Source organism: Peromyscus eremicus, chromosome 16_21, assembly GCF_949786415.1.
Source record: "Peromyscus eremicus chromosome 16_21, PerEre_H2_v1, whole genome shotgun sequence".
Taxonomy (NCBI): domain Eukaryota; kingdom Metazoa; phylum Chordata; class Mammalia; order Rodentia; family Cricetidae; genus Peromyscus; species Peromyscus eremicus.
Window position 1 is genome coordinate 32,528,603 of NC_081432.1, and position 19,664 is coordinate 32,548,266.

Consider the following 19,664-nt stretch of genomic DNA (forward strand, 5'->3'; position numbering starts at 1 on the left):
AAAGCTCCTGAACCAAGTCAGCGGCCACAAGAGCAATACAATATGAGGAGGGAGAAGGATGGAAGAGGATGAGGGAGCAAGCCAGGGAGGGCGGGAGGTGAAACTGGACTGTTTCATAACTATTACACAGATCCTTGGGGAGGAGTGTAGACTGAGGTCACCTGACTGCTCTCCTACCTATTTGCACCCATAGGATGACACTCTCTCCTCCTCAGCAAACGATGGAGAGAACTCAGAACATTCAGCATCCCTGGATATTTACTTCCATTAAACTTAAAATTCATTTTGTTTTGGTTTTTTGTTTGTTTGCTTTTGTTTTGTTTTTTAAGACAGGGTTTCTCTGTGTAGCTTTGGAGCCTGTCCTGGAACTCACTCTGTAGACCAGGCTGGCCTGGAACTCACAGAGATCTACCTGCCTCTGCCTCCCAAGTGCTAGGATTAAAGGTGTGTGCCACCACTATCTGGCCTTTAAAATTGGTTTTTTAATGGTAAGAAAGAATCTAAGTAACAGAAAGGACCAGAATAATTTCTAATCTCAGTGCAATTCAAATTCAGAGGAATTCATTGGTTCCATGAGATGCATGGATGCATACTTCTCAGGACATGGATATGCTGTATGCCCTGACCAGTGTCCCAAGGTAAATATAGTAACTACAGCCTGGGAGTTTACACAATGTGCTCCTAGGAGAGTGCTTGCAAATTCACCTGTGCGTGTGCCCTGTAGAAGCACCACACCCACTCAGGATTTGAGCAGCCATGCTGACTACCCCACACTGGAACATAGAGCCCCACTTCTGAGAGAATTGGTGCATTGATGTAATTATGTCCTTTCATTTACCATCAGAGGGTAATAGCTGTGTAAGGGAATTTTGATCTCTTTGAACCTCTTATTTACTTTTGTACCTATTAATACTTTCATTATTTTGGTACAATGAAGATGTGGTTGTTTGCATGAGATGTCCTCTATAAGTTTGGGGCATTTGAATACTTGGTCTCCACTTGGTATTAATTTTAGGGAAGATTAGGCCCAACGTACTTCATGGATTCTTGCCATTGCTCTCACACCCACTTCTACCCTCCTGCACCTTTTCAACCACTCAGTATCTTCAGGGACTCCCATCTCCGCTCTTGAACATTGTACAGTGACTAATTTGCGGCAGCTACTTTGAGTGTTCTAGACATGCACATAGTCCAGAGCCAGACTGTGAAATCCAGGGTTCCTATGAAGCTGTGTCTAGAACAACCCTGCTGAGAAATTAGACACCAGGCCCTGCCCACACGCTGTCACAGACCTCGTAACTAGCTGATCACACATTTTCAGTGACGCTGTTCAAAGAACAACGGGGACACTGGAAGTCACACAGTGATATGAATAGCAACCGGGAATGTCTCATTACTGGGTCAAACTGGATTAATACGTTGCTTTATTTAGGTTCTCTTTGAAACGGAAAACCACCCAACCTTTAACTCGTGGCTTTTATGACAGCGAGTTCGACTTCCCTTTGCCTCCTCACACCACAGACTCCATCTGCTTCTGAAATGAACGTGTGGCCAAGAGGCATGAACCCAAACACTCTTTAATCAAAGTACCACCACCTACATCAGGTCAGGGGAGAACACTGCAGAAAGAATGAGTCCTACATTACAGAGCAAACTCTAAATACATTTCCCACACCCTAACTCAGACTACAGTTTAGAGGGTGCAACTGAATGTCAAAGCAAAACCAAGGTAGGCGTTCCACTATTTATTCCTAAGACATTTTTCATTGGCCCTAGAGGGAATTCGACCATCATATAATGCACTTGTTTGGGGGAAAACTCTCCATTGACTAGCTTTCTTTGGCATAACACTCTGACAGCCAGTGTGATCCAAACATCACCAATCTGCAGCTCACATGTACAAGCTTTTAAAAACCTTCCTCCGAGCTAGTGAACAGGATGGTAAATGTATCTTCAATAAATACATTGTTATTATTATTTATTTCAAAATAAGTTAAACCCTGTATCAAAAAATTTAAGTTCCATATTAAAAGAAGATATCTGAAATTACAAGATCTTCTCTATCATCACGTCCTGTATTAAATTAGCTTAACTGTTGCCAGCAAACCTACTGTGAGTAAGAATGTTCAAATGGACACACAGCAACAGCTCCAGAACTCCATGGGCGTGTCAGGTGCTGCAAGGCAACCTTGATGTAACCTTGTTGGAATATTTTGCAGCCTCCCACACAGAGCACACTGAATGGGGATCAGACTCATAAAGTGCTGATACCTGATCCAGATCAACAATCAAGTTCATCGTTGTATTTCATCGGAAACTCAAGAGTTAATGTTTGCACCTTTTTCCTGTCAGCTCCAGACTGTGCTAGCATTAAATCTGGCTAACATATACTTTCATTTCAATGTGACAAAAGGTTTGAGAAAAATCAAAAGCTAGTTGTTCTCAGGATAAGAAAAATCTAGTCTTTCACATAACTTGGTCAACTTTAACATCTCAGAATGTACAAGTTCAATGAAATGCATGAATCAGGGGCTGTTGGTGGTGAGACACTTACGCCATGATGCCTGAGAGGTGGAACATTTCAGCTGTGATGTAGGACAAGTAGCTGTACAGGAAGACAAAAAGCGGCTCGATGACTCGGATGTTGTGTGTGAAACGAGTGGTGAAGGCTGCTATGAATCCCAGGAGGATGCCAATGAGCACCCCACCGATGCCCACCACGAAGAAGTTGGCGATGCCGGCAAACACGTCGACGGTGTGGATGGTTTTCATCTGGCAGAATGACTTGAACAGGTTGTACAGGACCTGGGGGAATGAGAAAGCACACCGTCGGGCCCTCTGGAGCTGGAGACACGTCAGTGGAGAATGTGCTTATCACTCACGTGTGAGCATCAATGTTTGAATTCCCGGCACCCCTGCAAATTCAGAGATGGCATGGAGGCCTGCTTGTAACCACAGGGGGCAGCGACAGGGGGAATCTCAGAAGCCAACTGGCCATCAAACTGGGTTCAGCTTTGAGATCCTGCCTCAGTAAATAAGGTGGAGAATGATGGAGGAAGACTTTGTTAACTTTGGGCCTCCTCATACACACACACACACACACACACACACACACACACACGCACGCACGCACGCACGCACGCACGCACACGCACATGCACATACATGCACACATGCATACACATGAGAAAGAATAAAAATATTCCTTCCAGTCTTCCCTGTGATCACCCTGGCACAGAAAAAAAAAATCTAAGAAGGATATTTGTTCTATGTCAGAGGAAATACTGTGTAGTTATTTGCCATGAATAATAATATTGTGGCTTTAAATAAAATCTTTAGCAAAAAGTGTCTTGGTGTCTTGTCAGATAAACTATTTTGAGAAGTAAAGAAGAGAACATTGCAAATATATCACCCAAATTATTCTTCAAAGATTATTTTTTCCAGCCACCACCTGGAAGGCTATTTTCAAACACTTGCTTGCCTTACCCTGTTCATATAGCCATGGCTCAGAAGCCATGTGTCATAGAGAAACTTACCAGCCCACTGTGGAAATACATTTACAAAGTCCTACCATAGAGTCATGACATGGAACAGGCACACCCTTTAGTGCAGGTACCCCACTGAGGGATTCCTCCTTCCAGGAAACACATCCTCACTCATATCCACACCTCCTTGTTCTACCTACATACGCAGTGTGCCTGGTATAATGTAAAGCATCAAGGATGTTTCTAAAAGTGAAGAGGCCATATGTACTTGATGTGTGAAACTGTGTGGTGTATGTGTGTTGAGCCTTCACACACACTTGATGCCTGTAAAGTAACGGATCCACGCCTGTTTTTGTTGTTGTTGTTTGTTTGTTTAGCAGTCTTGATTTAAATAAGACTTCAGGAATTCTACTCACTTCATGTTCTTGGGCAATATGTTATAACCCATGTGTGAAAGCCTCTGCGCCACATGTGAAGGGAATGATTGACTTTGAAGCCTTGTCACTTTACCCACAGATGGAGAGTCAAGCTCAACTGAAACAAGTTTCCTGAATTTTTTCCACTGTGGAATTAACTGCTATGGGGTCATTTCAAAATTTTAAAAAGCCGATGTATGAGGGCGTTGGACACAAGGGCTGGGGTGTACCTTCATTTGGCTTCTGAGAAAGTAATAAACATTCAAATTTTTCTAAAGTCAAGTGACACAAAATGTCAGAGGTGATGTTAGAATACAGATTTTCTAACCTGGATGAGGTGTTCAAGGTTCAACATGGGCCCATGAGTCAGCCACCTCCTGATAAGCAGCCCATGTCCCAGCGAATGCCACACCACTGCCTCCATCTCAGTTATTTACAGAGTCTACTACCTTGTGGGCTTGGCAGAAATGTTTTCCTTCTTTCTTCTGGATTCCAAGCTCTCTCGGGTCAACCAGCACCTTATTAGGAGTTCTGTTTTCTGTGCTGCCTAGCAGACGCACCAATTCATACTTTCGGTCATGAGTTTGCTACAGGGTCCAGGTACAGTAGCCACTCTGTGTCACACTGCTGCCTGACAGGGGTTGAGAGGTGACACACAAATAAATCTCTTGCCTCCAAACTGCCAAAGACAAAGGTGACAGCCCCCATTGCATCACAAGTGGCCTTTCTTAGGGTGTTCAATGGTAGACCAGTTCAGTTTTTGCCTAGACAGCCTCCCTCCAGTTCCACTGAGATACTATAGTTCTGTCCTCAACTCCACCAGTCTACTCTGTCTCCAGCCTGCACCAGTGAGCCCACGTCTCTCTGTCTGTCTACCCTGCCTATTCGGCTTTTCCATTTTCTATTCTCAAGAGTCAAAGTCTTCGGTTGCCTGACTTTGGAAAGGCCTAATAGTCTTAATATACATGGATCTTGTTCTCCCTCCCATCCTTCCTTTCTTCTTTCCTCTCCTCTTCCCTCCCTCACTCCCTCCCTCCTTCCCTCCCTTCCTTCTTCCATGATTTACTGCTTTCCACAATACCCTTAAAAGTCAGAGGCAGAATTTCCTCACTACTCGACAAAACACACCACATGATCCCATCCCTCCCTACACTTTCTTTCCTGTCATTTTCCTTGATGAAGGCAAGTTCCTAACCCTGGGAACTGTCTTCCAAGGTAGCTTTACTGAAGCTGCCATTCTTCCCAAGGGCCCTCTTGGATTCCTACAGCCTTTGGGTATTGTCTTTTCCTCTGACCTGCAATACCCAGATGGATCCCAAACCACACAGTACTTTGCCATTTCGTACTGGCTGCTTTCCCAGTAAGTATAATGTTTTCCCCAACAAAACAAGAAACTTCTTCCCAGAGTGAGCCAGAAAGAGTCTGCTCCTCCTCCATCATCCTTCCACCTACCACGCTCACAGGACCTCATGGGAACCTGAATGTGCTTGTGCATGAAATAACTGTTATCAGCAGAGTTGCACATTCATGACCCTTCCAAAATTGTTTCCCCAGCCACTCAACACATCCAGTCTATCAAAGGGTGTCCTGCTTCAAACTTTGCTCTAAACATTGAAAGAGAGAAACTAAATCACAGGTGCTCTACTTTGGGGCAATGGAAAAAATGCCCAGTTTGACCAGTTTACTGCCAAAGCTACCAGTGCCATGTTGGAGGGAATGGCAAGGTTTAAGCAGTATCTACAATTGGAAAGCCTCTGTAAGCTCCAACTTGTTTTATGCTCAATCTTATGGAACTAGTTATAACTGCATAGATAGTTCACTTCAGTTAAGTTTTTTATTTTATCTGAGATAATCTATACAGAAAGGAAATTTGGAGTTTTAATTTACACACACACACACACACACACACACACGCACACACATACGTGTGTGTGTGTGTGTGTGCAAATATACACGTGTGTGTGTGTGTGTTGTGTACATGTAGATAATGATGTATGTTGTGTGACAAAAGTATCTCAGGTGTTGGCTAGAAAGTTGACATGTATTTTCAATATATTAAAATTCCAGTGACAGACACCTCTGTAATAAATTAATAATTAGCCCATGTGTTGGCTGAGTGCTCTCAAGCCTGTCATATGATCTAAGGTTCATTTGTTATGAATATTTATATATATGCATGTGTGTGAATTATGGATTAAATGCTTTAAATTTGGATTTAAAATGTGCAGTGATTCAGTGAAAGTGTATAAAGCAAATTATACAAATACAGTTGTTTATTCATGAAAATAGCATGCAGATCACTTTATTATAAAAAAAGTGATAATTATTTTCTGAAAGCATAATTATTTTCTATCATGAATTTCAGATAATTCTGTGATTTGCAAGTCTAGGTTGAGCGCACAATGTTCAGTGCTAACCTCCCTTAAGTGAATTTTTACCCCACAGCCCATGATAACTTACCATCAAGATACATCACTAACTACTGTCTTCAAAGACAGCAGTCCTTTATAGCCCTACCTACAGGTAGCTAACTAGGAATCACTCAAGGAAGTTCCTTGAATCTTCCAGGAAACTTTGTTAGAACACTCAATGGCTGCACTAGTACCTAGGCCTGATGTTAGACATTACCATGTGAGAAGAAGTCAATTTGTTATAGACAACTGTGGAAACAGTAGGATGTCTCTTTGGATTTGAAATATTTTCACAAAAATACCAAAACGAATTAACATGAAAATACTAAAAATCAGTTTTAAATTTTCAATTGTGTGCCATTCCTCTACTTGATTTGAATTTACCTTAGCTTTTGACAATAGCATGATGAGTTTGGTTTATAACTTCTAGATTAGATAGTACTCGTGCTTTGGGATAGTTTTGAGCTAGGATTTCTCCCCCTTAACCCATCTAGTTGAGTTTATCATGATACAGGAAAGGGTGAGTTGATGTAACACAGCCTTGCTCTGATTTACTGATATCCCTCAATCTTCAACTCCTGGTGATGCTATATATTTGGGTATAAATACCATGATCCATGTTTTCACATGTTTTCATGTTCCATGAGTTATTGAAACCTCTCTTAGTGATAAGACTCTGGAAAGGAGTCAAAGGCTATTCAATAAAATGTCCTTTGAAGTAATCTGGTAGAAGACAAATAATGGTCTACACCATTACTCTAGTTGTTCCTAATGTGGATTCAGTTCAGTGCAGTGTTTAGTCCATTCTGTGAGAGAAACATTAGGGAGTTTATTCTATGCCATCAGCAAGCCTGGGGTAGGGGAGCAATTCTAATATTCCATGAGTTTATGTTTTGAGGGAGCTTGCAAGCCAAGGCATGGTCTTCCACAGAAAACCATTAGGTTGTCCTGACTTACTGGTACTGACTGTAGAGAAGAACTTCTTCTACTTTTACACATAGCCATGTGCTTTCTCTGTCCCTTCCTGGTCTTCCCTGGGGCAGCCATCCATCTCCATCTACAGCACAGCTCATGACTGTGCATCCGTGACAGCGAGTGTGGGATGTGCCTCTGTATCCCCCACACTGCTTTGTACACTTTGAATAATGAGTTAGCCAGATCCCTTCCTGAAATCGAACTGGATGAAGCATTTTCTGAGCGGTAGGAAGGCCATCTAAACTGCATGTCATTCTGAAACCAATCTAACTTTGCTGAGATCCCTTAGAAGGAATCCATCAAGGTGTTCTTATTTTATCATAGGTTCACTCCAAAAATTCCACATTCACAGGCCCACAGTCTCCTCCAGCAAGGGTAAAATTTACATGTGAGTATAAGTCCCGATGGAATACCTGAAGCCTGAGGGAATTAGAATGAGTGATAAATGTCTTTGCTGTTACACAGTTTCCTAGTTAAAATTTAATACTGAAAGTTAATGACAAATCACTGTTAATAAATAATAGAATGTATGAATTAAGTTTTGTTGTTGAGTAAGTTAACTTACTGTCTGAAAAAAATATCTTAGAAGCTATTCTAAAATTATATGGCTTATTAACTCTCAAATTATTTTCTCCATAATAATGTCCAGCTGGAATTAATGAACATCCTTCCAGGTAAAAATATTTGTATTTAGTTCAGGGATCTGCTTTTGCAGTAAAGTATGACTAACAGAGAATCATGCTTGTTTCCGTGCACACTGTCAAGTGAGCCGTGAATAACATTTGAAGGGTAAGAGCTAATGGAAAGAGTACTGTAAGTGAAGTGAACACTCTTTAACCTGCCCACCTCAATTGCATCTATAAGGTGGTAGTACCTTTTGCATAGGCTGTCTAAGGAGCTGATCGTGAGAGAAGCATTCAGTAAGAGTTAATGGCTGCCATCCCTGTCACCCGTAAGGCCTCACTAGTGCCAACTAACTGGTTTACCAGTTCAGGATCACTTGACTGTAACTACCGAAGGGAGAGCTCTCTAAAGGTCCATGGATCAGGGGAGGGTCTTCCTTGTCCACCCCACCACCCCTTGCCTGAGTTCAGAAGGCACGGTGGAAGTAAGTTTTGCTAAAGTAAAGATCACAGCAGCTTTTGACTCCAGCTATGTGGTATTTAAAAGAGGATTAAAATAATTAGTGCTTTGTAAAAATAAAAATCTGCCTGTGGGAACATGATAAGGGCCAGGAGTGTGCTGATTCAGTGGAAGCAGAAAGTGTGCATGTGAGAAAAGATTTCTTTACAACCATCAACAGCAGTCACACTGTTCCCAGAAAGAATGTTGTCTAATAGACATCACTTCATAAGTGTTGTATATTAGTAGATATTATACATACTATATTATATTTTATATATATTATGTGTGTGTGTGTGTGTGTGTGTGTGTGTGTGTGTGTGTGTGTGTGTGTTATATATGTATACTAATAGCATTACTTCTCCCAGGGAGAATGTTCCCTGGTAAACATCATTTCACAAGTGTTGTATATTAGTACATGTTATAAATACTAATGGCATCACTTCTCCAGAGAGAACATTCCCCAGTAAGCATCACTTCACAAGTGTTATATATTAGTATCTATTATATATACTATACTATATATACATGTAATATATAAATATTATATATATACTAATGGCATCAATTCTTCCAGAGAGAATGTTCCCTAGTAAACATCACTTCACAAGTGTTTTATATTAGTATACATATATATATATATATATATATATATTATACATATATTATGTATACTAATAGCATCACTTCTCACAGAGACCTGAGATCCCTTGAATTATTACCAAAGACCATTAGGTTTAAAAAACATCACAGAGGTAAACCATCAGAAATACAATGGCCACAACCACAATCATGTTCAGGTTCCTTAACCTTGTGTTTGTGCTTTGTATTTTACGAAGGTGCCAGGTATACACTCTTTGTGGGGCCTGGTGAAAAATGAAAGTGAGTAGCCAATTATATCATAATAAATACAATATAAGTAATTAATTAAAATGTGTATTAAGAGTTTTCACGTCACAACATAAGATCATTAATCCAAATGAAGGGTTCTGATATTAGGAAGTATGTACTCAATTTTTCCAACCCTCCCCAGACATGCAGTTGCTAAAATCCTTAGACTCTCTTCAGTGACAAGTGTCTTTGCATGCTAATGACTGGTTGGTGGGTGGCAGATTCAGCAAGATGGGATCTGGTCACTGGAAAGACCGAGGCCAAGTTCAACAGTTGAAACTCTGATTCTCATCTTCCAACCTCATGAAAGGGAAAGGGTAGAAGGTTAAATTAATAACATATGGCCAATGATATAATCAATCGTGCCTGTGTCAAAAGAACCCAAAGGGACAGATTCCGAGGGCTTCTGGATAGCTGGGTGTGTGGGAGTTTGATATGAAGCTTCATGTCCCTTTGCCCAATATACCCTCCATCTGTATCTTTTGCAGTATTGATATACTAAACCAATGTATATGAGCCTTGTGAGCTACTCTAGCCAGAAGGAGGTGTGGGAACTCTTACTGTACAGCCCATTAGTCAAAATCACAAGTCAAGTGAACTGAGGTTTGCATTGGGCAAGAGACCAACAATCTGGGGGACTGAACGCTAAGCCTGTATGCCTGATGCTATCTCTAGATAGACAGTATCAGCAATGATTTGACTTAGAGGGAAGTTAGCCAATGTCCACTATAGGATCCAGTGCTCCTTTGCCATGTGGGGAAATGCTTCCCTACATTTGACATCACATCATGCTGTTAATGTATAGCAAGAGAAACCTGACAGGTTATTCACTCTAGAACCTTGGAAAGCCTCTTAAGATGTAAGTGACGGATGGTTCCCACATGCTCAGTGACGTTCCAGGCGCTTGTTCACTCACCACTGTGACAGCGTCATTGAGCAGAGACTCGCCGAAGACCAGGATATAGAGCTGTTCGTTGACGTGAATGTTCTCAAAGACAGCCAGCACAGCCACGGGGTCCACGGCTGAGATCAAGCTGCCGAAGAGCAGGTTCTGGAGCAGCGTGATGTCACTCAGGCCAAACGCCTCAATCTGGCAGATGCCAAACAAAGACACCCCAATGCCAATGGAGTTCCACAGCGTGCCTACCACAGCATACCAGAAAATGGTGCCAAAGTTCTCAAAGAAGGGGCGAGTGGGCATGAAGTAGCCAGCATCCAGAACGATGGGTGGAAGGAGGTACAGGAAAAACACATCTGTCTTCATGGCGGGGGGAGACTTTTCATCAACACCAAAGATGATCCCACCTAGTAGAAGTCCAACCATTATGAGAAGGCAGCTCTCAGGCACGATGGTGGGCAACTTGTGATAGAGGTGGAAACCTGGTAAGGAGAAGCACAGAGTCTGGGTTATGCAGGAGTTGGGGAGAATGAGTATTATTAGCCCCCATAGAAACGGTGGGCCTAACTTCAAAATCTCCCAGGTGACTGCAATTGGCTTCTAGATTGTAAAATGGCCCACTTTAAACAGGTTACATTTAGTTATTTACATATGTGCAGGAGATACTATTGAGGCACAATGTGAATTTTAAGCCAGAAATCAAATGCGAGAGATACCCATTGTTTACACGCCACAATGTGGGGGTTTCTATACCTTTATTACATTTTTCTTAATTACCGGGACTATGGAAATGAAATAAAACAATGCAATTTGCATGCGTGTGTTAGACACGGCCCCGTGTGTGGCGGTACAGCTGTTTGTGGGAATGCCAGGATACACCTTTGCTTGCGTTTGCACAACCAACATTCCCCTCCTTTTCTCTCCCGCAGGCTTCTGCTTAGGTGTTCTCTGTGTGAGAAGCGCACCAAGACTCCCCATGGAGAATAAGATACCTTTTTCCTTTCCTTCTTTCCTTTCCTGGGAGGCTCCTATGCCGGCCAGAGGCCAGCTCCAGTGTGGGTCCTCAGCAGTGAGCTGTCCACACTTGTTTTGTTTGTTTGTTTGTTTATTTGTTTAGTTTTGTGTGGAGACAGGGTATTTAACCAGCAATGACTTAATCGGGCCAGTGCATCCTAGACATCCATAAGCCTCCCCAGCACTGAAATTATGAACACATGCCAACCACCCAGCATTTTTCCTGGGTTCTGACTATCAGTCCTCAGGCACTTTCTTAATGGAACTCCCACTGCCCAGCCCCAAACAATGCAAATTTTATGCTGAAAACAATTTAATTCTGTTCAGAACATCTTCATATGTAACATTTCATCTCATCCTACCAAAACTCCAGCAGGTAGGCAAGGGAGTTATTTTGATGCTTTTTAAAAACCAAAGTGAGAACCAAAGCTCAAAACCCTCCAGGGTCTCACCAAACTGGTTGGGTCACGAATCATCTTTGAGATTACTACTGCTTTCTCTGTTATTGATAAAAAAAAAAATTAGTAATTTCTTTATCTTTAATCCTTTTATTTTAATATCGGATGTGTTTAATTTTTGAGATGTGGGGTCCTTAAGAAACAACCAAAGCAACTCATTAGGATGTGTTAAATGACTGTTTGTTGAAAAATATATACACATCATGAACTCCCCCATCAGAAAGAGTTCCCGAACAAGTGGTGAAACAGGTGTATCTGTGAATTACTCCAGTCCAATCCAAGGTTGGCTCATGTTCCAACCAAGAGCCAGGTAAACACAAAGTAAGACGTGTTCTGATAGGAAAAATACCCAGAAGGAGCCAGTACTGTCCAGACATCAAAGACAGAACTCCTAGAAAGGCATCGAAGCCTCCCAAGAAAGAAAGGAAGAGAAGGGAATAGCTATTTGCTACCCCATGGAGGAGCCCAGTGTGCTTTTAACATAGAGAATACCTGAGCAGAGGCTGTGGTAGGAAAAAAAAAAAAAAAGGAGAGCCTATAATTGCAACATAATAGTACATCACCCTGAGACCTTTCATATATTTTGGAACCGAAGCGGACTATGAAAAGACTGTGGCTTGAGTGAGTCTCCTCCCAATTTCAATGTAACAGAATGAAGATGTGGGGACTTTGAGAGGCGATCATGACAGTGAAATTTAAACCAGGGACAAGATACATTGGACAGCCTCCGCAATGGTGGTCTGTTGGAGCCAGCATAGTAGCAGCAGGCAAGTTCAGAAGACCGTGACGGAGGTGATACTGGTGCAAAGATGATCAGAAAGTCACCATAGTCATGGAAGATGGGTTCGGATTCCCAGGTGCAAAGTGTTCTGTGGCACCCTTCTGATGGCCGAGTGTGTGCTGCTCTGCCAGTGCAGTGACAAGTTCCAGGAGGATGGAGACGCTGCCCTTCGGCACCCCTGTCCCCTCAGGCTCGATAGCTCTTTTCTCATTGTTCTTCTACACCTCATTTCTCTCCACACACCCAGTCAACCAGGGCCTATCTGCATCTCTACAATAGGGTGCCCTTGATAGTGAGTCATGTCCAAATAGGAACACTGCTTGATCTTTGAGACCCCCAAAACTCAACCTATGGCCAAAGAATGGCTGACTCCTTCCTCCATTGGTGTTCCAGACAGGAACTGGTTCCGCCCTGGGATCAACTTCCTGTTTCCTGCCCTGTGAGACCCACCAGTTTGGAGATCTACTCTCTATGAACTCGTTCTGGGAAGAGGCCTCCGGTAGTGTCTGGGGGAGTCCATCCTTCTTCCCTTGCCCTTCCACCTTCTGCCATGTGCGAGTGCAGCAGAGAGACTGTCACTAGAGGTCAAGGTCGTCACTTAGGCTTAGACTCCTAGCATTCAAAATCATGAGAAAGTAAATGTTTTCTCTTTCAAATTGCCCAGTCTACCAATCTATGGTATTACTGAAGCAGCAGAAATGGTCTGAGGCAGAAAAGTGTCAAAATGATAGGACAAGAGAGAGTCTGGTAGTTACAGTATACATTCCCAGAGACTCCTAATCACAGCTGTTTTAGTAAGTGAAACCCTGTTACAAAGAGGACCAAAACCCCAGCATGAAATACTCCATGAGCTGAAGCAATAGTATTTGGAGGAATATAAAACACTAATTTCTACACAATAAAGTGAACATCTCTATGTGGGGTATTCAATCATCTATTGTGGGTTATTTTATTACTACAACTCAGAAGGCCGCAGTAATAAGTGGAATTAACGTAGCCAATGGGCACAGCTGTCCTCCGCCCATGACCTCTGGCTGGCCCACTGACCTCATTGTCAAACAGAAGAAAAAGTTCTCCCAAAACCCCATCTTTGTATCTCTCTTTATGCTGCCTCCTTTCCCAGCCAGCATTTCCTGTATGATAAGAACGTGCAAATAATAGCCTCCTGGGGTGCCCAGGAGCCAAGCACAACCCATTCCTTTCTGGAACTCAGCCCTCAAGCTGAAGGTTCCTTGCCACAGGCCTCCAAAGTTGCCACACTGGACTACTGTCCCGGCCTGGAATGCAGCTCTCCCACTCTGCATGTGACGACGGTTGGAAGGCTAGTTCTAGCCAGACTCCTCTTACTCGCCTGAGACAGTGAAATATATACCTCCCAGGTAAACATCTCCAATGATAACCGGGTTGTTGGCTGCACAGCAAGGCACTGTTCACGCAACATTGCCCGTGCCCCATATTTTAGCTGCCTCCTCTGGTTCATAGGAAAAAGCAAGACGAAGCACTTGTAATGATATGCAGACAAACACAATGAACCCGGGAGGCAACGGAGAACCGGAGGAGGCCTGTTTTCAGAGACACCCACTCTTGTTCCCGACGTTTCATTTTCCTTTGCTAACTACCCCTCTGGGACCCAGGGCTCTCTCCCAGGCAAGAGTTCCACGTCTCTCACTGCGGAAAGCACGTTCTAAGGCTGATGAGTGGAGGGTGGGAAACTGGACATATGAGCTGAAGCAAGGGACCAGAGACAGAGATGGTATCCATGTATACCAGATGTCAATGTCTTCCAAGTTCATGAGATGTGCCAGGTTCTGACCAAGACCTTAGCCAATAGGAAACTGTGATGGAGAAGCAAATAGAACATAGCAACTTAAATGTAAATGAAGGGAGCCATCAGAACCAGCAATGGGATGAAGGACCCAGGAGGAAGGGAAAAAAAATATGGAGGGAAACCAATCAAAGGATGAATTCAGAAATGAAGAGGGTCCAACAGGAATACTTGTGAGTCAATAGAGAATTTATAGTTTCAAAAACCTTTTCTCCATTGTTTCTAAATGCTGTGTCTATCAGAATGGATCGGAGTGACTCTTTTCTGAAGTAGGATGGTAGCTACTAAATATGCCCAGTTGTTGCATGATCAAGAAGGAATTCAGTGAAGGGCAGTCACAGGAGTCCTCAGCACAGTGCTCTTCAGGGAACTTAAGCAGAGGCATGAAAGGCACAGTGTGACACTCAGCGGGTAGATAAGACTTTGTGTTCCCATGTCTATGCTTTAGTGAGCACCTGGAAACAACCGATTGGCAAAATGGACAGTTTTTTGATTTTTTTTTTAAACCAGCTTCTTAAATATCATTATCCACAGAAAAAGAAAATCACCATTCACAAATGCATACACATTTGTTTCTCTCCCTGAGTATTTTGTGAAGGTGAAATGAATTCGGAATGACAGGAGTGTCTGTGCCCGAATGACCATTCCATCTATATTGTCCAGAAATGTATCAGACACTGGAGAGAAAAACCAAAGGAAACTGTTGATGATTTTCAGGAGGCTGACAGGAGCTACTGCAGGGATAAGGCTGTGCACTTCCGAGAGCGGCTGAGCTTTTCAGCACAGTGCCCGACGGTAAATATTTTTAACTTGCAGACCTTATTTTAGCTTGTCTTTAGCGCAAATGAAACGACAGACTATTGCTAACAGCGAAGCGAATGCCGGTGGCCCTGTTCCAGGGAACCTTCATCCTCACACATGGAAACTAGAGTTCCATGCATTTCCACAGACTGCCATGTTCCTCTCTAGATTTGGGTGGAATCACTCGAAAATGTGAAAGCCATTCTCAGCCCACAGGCAATACAAAGCCAAAGCATGGGCCGTATTGGGACTGCAGACTGCTATTGTACTCACCTGCCCAGGTGCAGCCTCTTTCTATTGCCTGGTAACTTCTGTTTATTGTTTGAGGGGTATTGTACTTCTGTTCATTCAATTTTTATTACCAGCATATAAAACTCTGCAATGATAGTGCTTTAAACTTTTATTGTTTTATTTTTATTGTAACAAATCTCAGTGGGCGAACAGGAGAAGACTCACATAAAAAATACAATGTAAAATACTCCTCCCCAGGAGTGACATGAATTTCATTTCTCTCTACATACAAGTGTGGAAATAAGCTGTTTAAAAACTTAACATCTGCATAAAAGTAAAATCACTGAGATTAATTTACTATATTTTCTTACTGTAGCAACAATAGCCTATTTATCAAATTCTGGAAAGAGGGTAAAGACAGAAACAAAAATTAATGCACACACACACAAACACATACACACACACACACACACACACACACACACACACACACACACACGAAGCTTCCAGGTAGCAGGACACACCACCAAAGAGCAACAACATAAAAGTTAGAGAAATGTATAAAAAATAACCTAAAAACAGTAAGAAAATAAAAACCAACTAGGCAAACCACACAGTTGCAATCAGCTCAAGGCAGGTGGGCATTCTCAGACACACACACACACACACACACACACACACACACACACACAGTTGGGATCAGCTCAAGGTGGGTAGCTGATTAGCAGAAGGGAGAAATCCAGCCCTCGGGGGAGACACATTAGCAGGAGCTAAAGATGGATGCAAGTGTTCTAATTTCACTTTATTTTTGTTCTACATTTTAAAGGGTATCGAAAAATATATAATAGCATCTCTTGGATCAACAAATATTTGCCAAGCTCAGATTAAGCACAGGACAATCGCATGTGGGCACCAAGGAGGCACTGTGCAAGAATCATGGCTGCCTGGGCCAGCACAGGGCTCTGGGGCGGGTTAGCCTCAAAGTCAGTGATGTTCTAAGGAGGTCCTGCCTTCCTGACTAAGGGGAAAGAAAGAGAAGAGCCTAGAATAAATAATATGGAAGTTTGTATTGAGAAGAATAAGCAAGGCCATTTAAACCTAAAATATATTTATTTTTAAAGTATCTCCATTTATACATCAACTAAATGCATACCTCCAGAAACAGAACTGCAGTAAGCAATTAGCCAGACAGACCAAACAAAATAGTAGCTTGATTTTTTTAAATCAGATATTCCAACAAATTCCTATCATAACATAATTCAAGTAAAGACTGAGTAAAATGTATTTCTGAAAGTAAATTACATTAAGTTAACTACTAACTCATATAGTTAAGGCATTAAACAAATAAATAATATACAAAATACATAGAATTCAAAAAAATACCAGAATTAACTGATATACTAAAAAATTTACTACCAGGGGGAGGCAGAGGCAGGTGGATCTCTGTGAGTTCAAGGCCAGCCTGGTCTACAAAGTGAGTTCCAGCACTGGCACCAAAGCTACACAGAGAAACCCTGTCTCGAAAAATAAAAACATTTATTAAAAATTTTACTACCAGGAGTGTAGACTTGTTATAACATTTAATCATAAGCGGAGGCTGAAAATGAATTTAACAATCACTCTGTCAAATATAATGTAGCTCTATGTACAAAGGCTTTCTTCTGATTGAATGTTCCACGAAACACTCATCATGACAAAATGATTGCAAACTTTGAAAACATAAATGAAACACCAAACACTGCTGAAATCATTCGAGAATAGAACTTGTGGTGCTATATAATTTTTCCAGATGACTGAACCACTTAGAGTGAAAGCTAATAAATTCTCCACCCAAGATGGACTTTAGAAAGGGACAAAGATAAGGGTTGGATCCTTACATGACAGATGTATCTTCTGTAGATAAAGATTGGATGAGTTAGATCACAAACGTACCTTGTATTCAGTGCATATATCTCCAGTCCAGCAGGTAAGATGTGACCATAATCATGTATGACAGAAGAAAGACCACAATAAATGCTATCATAGAGGAGATGTAACAAGTACTAGAGAAGCAGAGGGGGAAAGCAGGTCAGATGAGGACCTCCAAAAAAACTTCATGAGTGGAGGTGATATTAAGGTTGATCGTGGGGCTGGAGAGATGGCGCAGCAGTTAAGAGCATTGGCAGCTCTTCCAGAGGTCCTGAGTTCAATTCCCAGCAACCACATAGTGGCTCACAACCATCTATAATAAGATTGGATGCCATTTTCTGGGGTTGCAGATAGAGCACTGTATACATAAAATAAAAATTCTAAAAACAAACAAACAAAAAGATTGACTGATGAGGATTTTTCCATTCCTATAGTAAAGAAGCAAAGGGGGAGGCTCAAGGAAAGACTAGTCAGAAGAAAGTGTGTTGTGACTGGTTTGCAGGGGCTGCAGCCAAACAGCAGGGGGCCATGCTGCACAGAATATGAGCAGCAACTGTTGACGCACCTCTGTACCATGACAACTGGGAGCTGGTGACGAAATCTTGAAATCACCTTGTCTGTATATATGCAGAAAGAGAGAGAGAAACTCCTTCCAAAAAACCAGAGATTACAATTTAGAAGTAAGAAAACTAAGACTTCCTAAGAAGTAAAACAAATTGTTATGATTAACTATCTATGTGAAGAAAAACATGAGACTGAAATGCTTTAGACTAACCCAGACTCCATGCAGACCTGTGCACGATCCCACGGAAGATGATGGTCTCAGCCCAAGGAGGAGTTAAGGACAGAATGACCACTTAGTGATAAAAAGAGCACTCTCAAATAGTAAAGATCTCTATCTCTTCAGGTACTGTGCTCATATGATTGAAAAGTCAAGGGATTTTGCACTGAGGATATTTATTATGACATTGTGTGTGATGGGGAAAAACTGAAGGAAGTAGAAATCATTACCCCATTAAATTGTTTGTGTTTCATCTAATCTATAGTTCTTGAGACCCTTTCACACACTAGTTATTATAGCTCACACTGGGGAAATAGTGGGGTAAGAAACAGAAGTCAAATGGATACTCAGAAACAGGTAATTATGAGCACACAGAGGAAAGCAGAGAAGGATGAGAGAGTTCTTCTGATGAATATTTCATATCTGTGTGGTCAGGGAAGGGCAAAATTCCCAGTGGAGTGAAGGAGCCAAAACTTGGTACAAGTACTTTCCTAAATATGAATGAACAGTGCAAAGACAGAGACCTTGAGCTGAGAGCCTTCTGGTTAACCAGGCCATTCTGGCAGGGGCTCAGAGATCAAAGCAGAACACAGTAGAAAGAAAAGAACAGGCAAATGCCAGACATGACATGTCTGGGGCCAGGAGAAGACTTTGGATCTGTTCTGAGAGTGATGAGGAGTCTAAGAAGGCTCATGAGCAGAGGCACACATGACTGGATGCATGATTGTGAAGAGTCATTTTGGCTGCTGTCAGCATATTTTTGAGCAGTTGGGAAGTGGTCCTCAATAAGAGGGAGATGAGTATGAGAGGGGGTCAGATGAGTGAGTTTGGATACTGTTGCTCCAACATAGGATGGTGCTGGCCTGGAGAGTCCTGATATGGGTGTTGGTCAAGGGTGAATCCATAGTTTTAGTTCAACCAACTGGATATTGAGTGGGTTATTGTTGAAACGGACAAGAACAGAAAGAGATACAGCAAATACCAACCAGAAAGTTCTTAAACAGTATCACTCTGCTTAACATATTGATAACATGTTTACCAAAAGAAATGGCAGGCAATATCTATAGAAAACCATGGAAGAACCATGACTTTCTAAAGATGTGATGTCAGACTAGCTCTGAATCACTGCAATACACACTATCATCTGATTTTATTTCACCTTGAATGAATCATAAGAATGAAACTGCAAATCCAGATACTGGTGCATAAAGGCATAAAAATGTCTCATAAAGAAAAGGGCCAGATACCAATGAGGACAGAGAGTATAATTTGACTGCTGTTATAGAATTATGTAAATAACAATACGTAACTGAAGTACACGCAGAAGTTTCTTTTATAGTTCAACTGTTTAAAAAAAGATTCTAGGTGGAGTAGTACACACCTGTAATCACAGCACTTTGGAAGTGGAGGCAGGACAATCAGGATTTCCATGTCAACCTCAGCTATATAGAAAGTTCAAGGTAAACCTAGGCTACATGAGATTGACGTCCAATTAACAAACAACAAAACTCTCAGGTCATTATCACTTTAGTGGTGGGTGATTGTCACCACTGAAGAAGGTAAATAATGTTAAGGTAGGAGATGTCTATGCCTTTGTACCAGCACAAACACACACACATAGATCAGTAGACTAGAACAGAAGCTGTGTGTAAATACACACAGCTACA

General features: G+C 41.9%; 1 protein-coding gene across 1 annotated transcript in view; it reads right to left on the reverse strand.

The window, feature by feature from the left end:
• The window catches only part of Slc9a2 (solute carrier family 9 member A2), an 86,739-nt gene that overhangs the window by 43,334 nt on the left and 23,741 nt on the right, over positions 1 to 19,664 (reverse strand). The window contains exons 2-3 of the mRNA XM_059282141.1: positions 10,217 to 10,680; positions 2,555 to 2,805 (exon numbers count right to left, since the gene is read on the reverse strand). Of these exons, the coding sequence (XP_059138124.1) occupies positions 2,555 to 2,805; positions 10,217 to 10,680 (715 nt within the window). The remainder of the gene's footprint in view (positions 1 to 2,554; positions 2,806 to 10,216; positions 10,681 to 19,664) is intronic.